The 10,326-nt window shown below is 38.2% G+C and overlaps 1 protein-coding gene across 1 annotated transcript; it reads left to right on the top strand.

The window, feature by feature from the left end:
- Positions 1-228: 228 nt before the first annotated feature.
- Positions 229-10,041, top strand: LOC114007456 (peptidyl-prolyl cis-trans isomerase A-like). Its single transcript, XM_027771043.1, has 3 exons — positions 229-274; positions 1,062-1,251; positions 9,576-10,041. The coding sequence occupies exons 1-3, from the start codon at positions 229-231 to the stop codon at positions 9,949-9,951; spliced, it is 612 nt and encodes a 203-aa protein (XP_027626844.1). The 3' UTR covers positions 9,952-10,041.
- The last annotated feature ends 285 nt before the right edge of the window (positions 10,042-10,326 follow it).

Raw genomic sequence — 10,326 nt, 5'->3', positions numbered from 1 at the left:
AAGTTTCAAGAAACTCATGCTGGGCATTCGTGCATGTGTGACCAAAATCCTGCAAGGAGAATAGAGGAGAAGGGATTGTAGTGTGGCTATATCCCCGGGGATGATTTCTCACTTTCTGTCTTTCTGGCAAGTATACACACTCTAATAACAAAAATCTCTCCAAAAAATAATAGTAAAAGACAAAGGGTAGAGATAACAGCTGTTGACTATTGTTCTTATTTCCAGGGAATGGACTTCGCCCTCTACCTCTTCTACCTTTTCTTTGTTTCTTTCGGTAAAAGACAAAGGGTAGAGATAACAGCTGTTTACTATTGTTCTTATTTCCAGGGAATGGCACTTCGCCCTCTTCCTCTTTCTACCTTTTCTTTGTTTCTTTCCATACCTGCCTTCTCTTACCCTCCAGTTCTCGGTTTTATCTTGGCAATCTCTTTTCACTTTATTTGTATCTCCATTTCCCAGTTACTTTTCTCTTTTCCTGTTTTATTTTTTCACACTGACCTGATTATAAATCTAGGTGGGCGGTGGAATTATTCAAACATATAGAAAAGTTTAAATATAGAAAATTGGAATATACTAACCACCTGGATTCTATAATTAAAATTTTACCGTATTTACTTTATCACATATTCATTCAAAGCTATATCCATTTATCAACGCATCGTATTGTTCTGATACAAGTAAAACTAAGTTTCAGACATCAGTACACTTTACTCCTGAAGATAAACTTTAATATGATTTACTAGAGATTAAGTTTTTACCTTTATTTTGAGGTAAAATTACATTCAATGACATGCATAAATATTATGTGTACTAATCATTGAGTCTTCACTGATAGATACACCTATGTGAATCACACATGCCCTCTGGCATAAAAAAAAATACTCGTCTGTTCTGTTCATTCCCATATTCTGAATCATTTTATCAGTCTTCTTTGATTTTCTTTTCTTTTGAACATGGGTTATATTTTCCTGTCTCTTTGTATGTTCCATAATTTAGATTGTGTCCTGGACATGGTAAATAAAATGTAGAAACCCTGGATTCTGATACACATTTCTCCAAAGAGTTTGTGTTTAAGCAGTCAGTTAACTTGGCTAAGCCCCCAACCCCAAGCTCAGGCTCCCTTGCAGTTGGTGGCAGTGCAGATTTCACTTCAGTTCCTTACCTGGCTGCTCTGCCTGTAATCCGTTTGACGCATCCATGCTTCAGAGCCCAGCCAGAATTTGGGGGCAGAGTTCATACACAGAATTTGGGGTGATCTCTCTCTCCAGTTTATTCCTTCCCAGGATTTCCCCTGTGCATTTTCCAGTAGCTGTCGTTATTACCCTGTGGTTCTTCAAGTCAATTAAACTATATCTCCTCCACATGATGCAGAATGGAGTCTACCCTCAGGCTAAGAGCTATAAATCTAGCAGATTCACCCAATGATTTCCTCTTCTAAGTATTCCCTCCTCTGTAAGATCAGCCTGCTTTTGGGTGCTTTTCTTTACTTTTAGGTGGTTGACCTTTTTATTTTTTCCAGTGTTTATAGTTTTATCAGTGGGAGGGTTGATTGGAAAGCTTCTTGACCATCACTCGAAATGGAATCCTTTCCAACTGAGTATTACCCTTTAAACCATGTCCTATGATTACCGAATAGGAGTTTATTCCTTGTTGCTTTTAAAACTAGGTGAGTAGAAATTTTTAAAATATTCCATCTAGGAAAGACCTTAATGGTAAACATTTAAAACATTTACTAAATTAGCAATTCAGTGTTTCCCAGTGGGGAAAGACGGTCTTCATTAGGAGAAACTGCCCCTTATAAGACATAAGCATTATAGGACATAAGTATGCCTGGATTTTGCAGAATAGATGCCAGTGGCATGCCCAGTCATCGTGATGTACAAATAAGGTCTCTGCATATTTCTAAGCACTTACTGTGGAGACAAATCACCTGGAACTAAGAACTATTGCACCATCTTTAAGTTTAACAATTTTGTCTAAAGCACCAATTACTGATGATAGTTAACTGCCTAAAGTCTTTTGGTGTTTCCCTTTGCCCTACAAAATTAAGTATGCAATAGTATGTTCAGTATGGCATATAAGACCCTTTACAACCTGGTCTCTGCTTAGCTTTAAGTTTCATTTCAAACATTCCTCAGTCTCTCCCTTTTAGAAGCTTTCTCTGATATCCCTTTCTCCCTGTCTGTACTTAGAGTTCCCCTATTCATCCACTAAGATCCACTTTAAATGTAATTTCTTTGAAAAGCTTTCAAAGACTCTTTACCCTGTATAGCACTAGTGTAACTTGCTTCTTTCTCTGTAAGCCTCAGCATTTGTACATATCTAAATTACAGTAATTATACTCTAACTTTCTACATGTCGAGCTCCTTTATTGGATGTGATCCGATTAAGGTTAACGACTGTGCTCTCCCTGTCAGTTTCTGTTGTAAGAATGGAACTAGAGAAATAGCAGTATTTGTAGAGAAAGAAAGAATTTTTAATACCTGGAAATTGATAGGATTTGGTAATTTTGAATTTTTTAAAAAGGCTTTCTAATGTGAGATTCTTGTCCAAATGATCCTAATTTTTGTATTCTTGAACTCAGAAGTCTTAATAAGACATTTATGGATTGTGGCTAGAAAATAGGACTAAAGGGGAGAGAGAGAGAATTGCAGGCCAGCCCCATAGCTGAGTGGGTAGGGGAGCTGGATCCCATATGGCTGACTTATTTGAATCCTGCCCTGGTGGCTTGAAAAATATACCAGGTGATACGAGTGCATACCCAAAATTCCAACAGGATGGAGAAATGGAGGAGAAGGGATTGCAGTGTGACTACAACCCATTGGAGGAGGTGCTTTCTCATGCTTTTGTTCTGTCTCACTTTGTCTCTCTCTGGTGAGCATATGTGCCCTCTGACAGTGAAAAAAAAAAAAGGGAGAGGGGGAAGTGAGAGCTGGATATGTAAGTTAAGAGTCCTATTAAAATTTGAAGTATGTTATGCTAAGTGAAGCATGGGAGGAGGTCATTTCTCTTAGGAATATGTTGAGGAAAAAAATAATTGGGAAACACAGCATTTTAGGTTTTGGTAAAGAAAAAGAAGTCAGAAAAAGATTTCGTTAAAATTGTAGAAAGGCCAGAGAAGAATAATATCCCAAGACCTAAAGAAGGAGAACTCAAAGGAGTTGCTGGGCTCGCACGTGCTGCAGTTCAAGTAAGTGGTTTTTTTTCTCATCTGTACTTGGCCTTATTGAGTTTACCTTTTCCACTTGGGGCTCAATTCTTTGAAGCTAGAAAATCACTGTACTGCTAATGGCTTTTATATTGTCACCAGACAAACTCTCCGTTACCCAATGTGTAATCTGAGCTTCGCTGAAACCCACAAGAGTGCTTATGGTTCATGGCAACTCAGGCCTGTCTACACCTTCCCTCCCCAATAAGGACTGTGTAGTTTCAAGCCCATTATGTGCTATATCAGTTGGGTACTACTAGTGAATCTTTCCTTTTTTTTTTAGCATAAGATAGGCATTATTTATTTTTCAATTTAAAAAAATTTATTTTATACATTCAATATGTATACATCACTTAGCTTATAAAGTGAATTTACCCACCAATGGATGCACTTCACACCAGTCCAGTTCAGGATACTATGCACATTATCATCAACAGATAATAATCCATTTCTGTGTCCCATAAATGCCTTGCCTCTCTATTTTTCACCTTAAGTTTTTTTCTCATACTCTACTCCTTCTCCCTCTTCCCACACTGTCTTCAGTATCCCTCACCATTTCCCATGCTTCTATAGCCTCTAGTCTTTCAGTTTCCACCAGGAGTGCAGATTGTCAGTATTAAGTGGAGACATACAATGTCTCTCTGTCATAGACTGGCTTGCTTCACTCAGCAGTAAATCTTTCTGTAGACATGACAGATGTCTGTGAGTCTTTCCTACCCATGGTTACCAGTTGTGTTTTCCAGGATATAGTTCCTACTTTGAAAGAGAGAAAGAAGAGGGCGACGGGGGGTGGGTGGGGGGGGGATGAGAGAAAAAAGAATGGAAATTTTTAAAAAGGAAGGAAAGAGGGAAGAAAGAAAAAAGAAAATGCTTAATTTTAGAACTCCCTCCAAATTTTTTATCAATTGGAATTTTCCTGACTGTGTTCTGTTAAAACTAACACTAATCTTGATTAATCCTGCATTTTCATCTTTCCATTCATTTGCTCTGTCTTCTTCTCTGGAATCCCTCCTGCCTATTTACCTGTGAGAGGTTATTTGTCCTTGAAAGTTTTCACAGTTCTTTCCTTCCAGGGACTTTTCCAATTCTTACAGGTGTTTTGTTTTGTTTTGTTTTGTTTGTTTTTTAAATGAGAGACAGAGAGATTTTTGACAGAGTCTCCTTGTAGAGACCTGCCTCCCAGTCAGCTAAGGACAAGGACCACAGATGCATGCCACCATGCCTATGCTGTCCAGGTTAGGCCATAATTGAACCCAAGCCTCCCCTGCAACCTCAACCACCACACAGCTTTGTCCTGCTTGCACCACTGTGGTTGGACCACAGATGGAAATTATTGGGTCATTGGAAAAAACATGACATATTTTTCTATGTGAAAATGCTTCATGACTTTTCCAAAGACCCAATATATTTTTCTTCTATCCCCTCCAGTATCTAATACAGACACTGGCCTGAAGCAGTTTCTTGTTAAGTCCATTAGAATTATTTTAACTCTGCTTCAGTTTTTATATTAGCATTAAAAAAAATGCATTCAGACGTCTCAGGTGTACACAATTGACAAATCAGAATATATTATTTAGCTTTTAAGAAACATTAAGACAGGTTCAACATATGTATTATTCTAGATATAAGTTCATCATTCTAGGACTTCTGATTTTCCATATCTAGATGAATCACTGCTACTTTAAGATTGCCCATTCCTCCTCCCCTCACTTTTTCTTTCAACCTTCAAGAGTCTAAGTCATTGGGACCATCTGTGGTGGTACTCTGTAGTGCTGGAGCCACCCTGAAGACCAGGGGTTCAGATCCCAGATTGACCCTAAACACTTTGACTATCTGTAGTGGCACTCTGTAGTGCTGGAGCCACCCTGAAGACCAGGAGTTCAGATCCCAGATTGACCCTAAACATTTTGACTATATCACTCTAGTGAACCTGGCTGGCTGGAAGGGTGGGGTACGGTCACAGTGTGACAGGATCCTATTGAGTGTCCCTCTCTCTCTCTCTCTCTCTCATAAGAACAAAACAAATAAATAAAATTGATAAACCTCTTTTATACAAAAAAAAAAAATTATGTGCCATCAGGTGGCATTGTACTTAAGGCACTGGATCTCACATGACTGACTCCACAGTTCAAATCCTAGACCCAGTGGCTTGAAAAACACTGGGTGCACATGCATGCATGCCCAAAAATAAAGTTGAAGAATCTGCATGTCTCTTAAGTTTTATTTATTTATTTATTTATTTTTTGGAGAGGTTTTCACTATAGGGCGCATGCGCTCGCCAGACAGACAGAGAGAGACATAGAGACAGAAAGCGAGAAATCACCCCCCAGGGGGATAGTCACGCCGCAATCCCTTCTCCTCCGTTCTCCTCTCAGAATCTTGGGCACGCACGCATACGCGCCCGGCGTGAGTTCCAAGCCACCGGGTCCGAGACACGAACCGCGGTCGACTACGTGGGAGTCCAGCGACATAGCCATTATGCTAACTGCTGGTCCCAGCCTTAAGTTTTATTTTTGACAATGTTATGAATATAGTTTTCTAACAAAGACAGCATTCTAACACATAACCAAGAAATATTTGAGAATAGTCTATGTACCAGATACCACATTGGGCACTAGTCAAGTAGACCAGAATGCATCCTCATGCTATTATAAAGCCATGATGCTTAAGAATAATATGGAAAAAAAAGTAGGATAAATATTTAAAAGGATATGAAATTGTACATATACATATATTATACATATGCATATTATACATATACACATTATACTCACCTTTACTGTATAAAATCTATGGTAAAATCTATGAATGAAAAGAGGAGACTGGATAAAATATGCCAACAGATTTTGGATTATAAAGGTTTTGTCTCATATTTCTTTAGAATCTTATTAAGGATTATGTATTTTTATAGAACAAAATTAATACATCCAACTATTCAGCAAATAAAGATAAATCGTGTCTCTAATTACCTAGTACAAATTCTCTTCAGAATGTTTCCATATATTTTTAGTTAGAATTTGTTTTATTTTAAAAAGACACTTGGTTGATAAGTTAAATCATATCTGGATAAATGTTTTGTTTTCAAGCTTAGAAAAGTGGATTGTTTTGTTTTATTTTTGTCTATTCAGATTAAAGACCAACAAAAAGATACCAAATCTTTACTGAGAAAATTTTCGTTTGTTTAAAAAAAAAAGGTTTCTTCTAGGCATGGTTGGACAAGAAGGTTGGATTTAATTTAAAATGATTAATGAGATTTTGTCAGGCTCCTCGACTTTACCACCACTGCAGTTTGTCAGTACAACAACCTGGGAAGCCAGGACGCCACTCTGTCGCCCAAAACCACTCTCCGGGGAAAAAATTAACCAGAAGGACTAGTGCCAGGTACATGTCAATGGCATTGTCTCTCCACTATTGACAGTTTAAAAGTCTAAATCAGAAATATGTATGTTTGGGGACACATATACCTAAGATATTGTTTTCAGTCTTTTTACAAGTAGTTAATCACATCTTAAATATTTAAGTTGTTGACATTTTCCAAAGGAAACTATTTGAAGACAAAATCTTTAGTTATGTTCCTCCTTAATTTGTTTTTTAAAAAAAAACATAAAATAAACAAACAAGGGATTTGAGGATCTCAAGTTACTTTTTTTTAAGTAAAACATTTTCACTTTAAAAAAGTACTTTTGTAAAAATAAGCATGATGACCTAATATAATCAAGTTTCAAAGGTAAGCTAGAAAGTTGAGCTCTGACTTTAATACAGACTTCTTTACTTGTGTATTTATGTTTAAAAATAATGACATGAGGAACTACAACTGAATTACTGGATATGGTTAGTTATTAGGTAGTAAATTTAATACGTATTTTTGCTTCAGAGTTGGTATTGTACATATTATTGTATTCAATATTTGTATTTAACTGAGAATTAAGCAAATGTATTAATACCAATTAAATAGCAAATACCAATTGCCGATATTAAATGTAATACAATACTGAATTATGATAACATTCTACACATTATTTGTATTCAGACTACCAATATATACAATACCAATGTTTATCATCTTATTTAAAGAGTTCTTCAGGGGCTAGCAGGTGGCATAGTAGTTAAGGCACTGGACTCCCATATGGTTGACTGCAGTTCGAGTCCTGGACCCAGCAACTTGAAACTTACTCCTGGTGTGTGAGCGTGTCTATGCCCAGAATCCCAGAAGGAGAATGGAGAAAGGATTGCTGCATGGCCATCCCTCCAGCGGGTAATTTCTCATTTTCCTTTTCACTCTCTCTCTCTTTGGTGAGTGCATGTATTCTATGCAAAACCCTCTTTAAAAAAAAAGAAAATCTAATGTAGACAGTCATGTTTACAAAGGAATTCATAGTTATTCATTTAATTTCCCTTTGGAGATATTTGTTCTCATTGTATATATTTTAAAAATTTGTATTTATTGGGAGTAGCAGATGGCATAATGGTTATGTCACTGGACTCCTACTTAGTCGACTGTGGTTCTAGTCCTGGCCCCAGGGGATTAAAACTCACCTGAGTGCATGTGCATGCATGACCAAGATCCCAAGAAGAAAATGGAGAAGGGATTGCTGCCTGGTCATCCCATGGGGGGTGATTTCTCACCTTCTGTGTGTCTGTCTCTTGCTGTCTCTCTGGTAAGCACATGTGCCCTATAACAAAAATCTCTCCCCCTCAAAAAAAAAAAAATTGTGTTTCTTGCCTTCTTTTATTTAATATTGGGTCAAAGAAAATGAAGTGTTTTCCAGAATGCCATCTAAAAAACACCATGGCTATTATAAATAATAGGTCAGAGAAATGAAAAACTCTTGAATGAGACCAAACTTTTATTTATATATACATATTAAAATTTTTTGCCAGAAAGTTTGTGTGCTTTGCCAGAAAGAGAGAGAGAGGGAGAACGGGCGTTTGGTCACTCCAGGATACCTTCTGCATTTCTCTAACCTGTCATGATTTGATGCATGCATTCACATGTGCCTGACATGTTTCTTATATCACCAGGTCTGAGTCTAGGACTTGAATCACAAGATCAGACATGTAGAATCTAACTCCCTTAATCACTAGTCCACCAGTCTGGCCTCAAATCCAATGCCTTGTGACAATTCTCACAGGGCAGCATTTATTACTACAACAGATTTATATTGGTTTTAAGCCTGCTTCTCAGCTTTAGAAATCTACTTTTGGGGACCCGCAGGTGGTATGGTGGTTAAGGCACTGAACTCCCACCTAGTTGATCACAGTTTGAGTCCTGGACCTGATAGCTTGAAAATCACGCTGGTACATGTGCATGCATACCCAAAATTCTTAGAAAAAAATGGAGAAGGGATTGTGGCTTGGCATCCCCCTAGAGAATGATTTCTCAGTTTTCCTGTTTCTATGTCTCTCTGTCTCTCTCTCTTCTAATGAGCATATGCAGCCTATGGCAAAAACCTTTGAAAAAAAAAAAAAGGAAGGAAGGAAAGAAGGAAGGAAGGAAGGAAGAAAGGAAGAAAGAAAGAAAGAAAAGAAAGAAAGAAAGAAGGAAAGAGATGTGCTTTTGTTAATATGCCTAAAACTAATGTCTTTTTCATGGCACTGATTTCAAATCCAGAGTTACAGGAAACATTACAGTGATAATTTACATAGTCTGTCTCTCTTTGCTGGACTCTAAGTTTGTTGTTGATATGGAATCAGGGCAAGGGGAGTTACATGAATCAAATGCTTTATATTTTATGAGACTGAAATAGCCAAATGCAACTTTCAATAGAGATGATTTTGCATGTTTAAAATTTTGTAGATAAAATCTCTATTGGATAATGTCTTTCTACTAGATGTCAGCATTTACATATATGTCTTTTTTCTTTCTCTTTCTTTGTCTCTTTCTCTCTTTCTTTCTTTAAGACAGGGTTTCTCCTGACCCTCCTATCTCAGTCTCCCAGCTGGGACTAAGCACACATGCCACCACACCCAATCTTCCTGCTGGGCCAAGAATCAAACCCACGGGAACCAGCAGTTAGCGTAACGGCTATGTCGCTGGACTCCCACGTAGTCGACCACGGTTCGTGTCCCGGACCCGGTGGCTTAAAACTCATGCCAGGCACGTGTGCGTGCATGCCCAAGATCCCGAGAGGAGAATGGAGGAGAAGGGATTGCAGCATGACCATCCCCCCTGGGGGGTGATTTCTCGCTTTCTGTCTCTATGTCTCTCTCTGTCTGTCTGGCAAGCGCACACTTCCTATAGCAAAAAAAGACTCTCCAAAAAAAAGAATCAAACCCAGGTCTCCCATGTGGTTCCTGCCTGCAGAGCACGGAGTCTTCGCTGCATGTGTGGCAACTGATTTGATTATAAGGATTCCTGCATTCACAGAATTATCCCAGGCTTTAAGTGCCAGGGTGTTGACTTCACATACCATAATGGTACTGGCAGCAAGTCCATCTATGGTGAGAAATTCAATGATGAGAACTTCATCCTGAAACACACAGGTCCTGGCATCTTGTCCATGGCAAATGCTGGACCCAACACAAACAGTTCTCAGTTTTTCATCTGCACTGCCAAGACTGAGTGGTTGTATGGCAAGCACATGGTCTTTGGCAAGGGAAAAGAGGGCATGAATATTTTGGAAGCCATGGCTCTCTTTGGGTCCAAGAATGGCAAGACCAGAAAGAAGATCACTATTTCTGACTGTGCACAACTCTATGAATTTGACTTTTTTCTCTTAACCACCAGACCCCTCCTTCTGTAGCTCAAAAGAACACTCCACCACCCCATCTGCTCACTGTCCTATAACCTGTGCTTTTGCTGAAGTTCTTTGGGTTCCATATTTTTGTTATTCCCCTCGAAATCTAACTGAATTGCAAATTTAAGTTTATGATTATGAAATAAAAACTAAGTAACAATAAATAAATAAATACATAAATACATAAATACATAAATAAATACCAATAAATCTCATGCTGGGCATGTGTGTGTGCATGCCTAAGATCTCAAGAGGCGAACAGAAGAGAAGGGATTGTGGTGTGGCCATCACCCCAGCGGGTGATTTCTCACTTTTTGTCTCTCACTGTCTTTCTGGGGAACACATGCACCCTATAGGAAAAATCTCTCTCAAAAAAAAAAA

Source organism: Tupaia chinensis, unplaced genomic scaffold, assembly GCF_000334495.1.
Source record: "Tupaia chinensis unplaced genomic scaffold, TupChi_1.0 Scaffold000179_1, whole genome shotgun sequence".
Lineage (NCBI taxonomy): Eukaryota > Metazoa > Chordata > Mammalia > Scandentia > Tupaiidae > Tupaia > Tupaia belangeri.
This window is presented reverse-complemented; position numbering and strand designations above follow the sequence as displayed.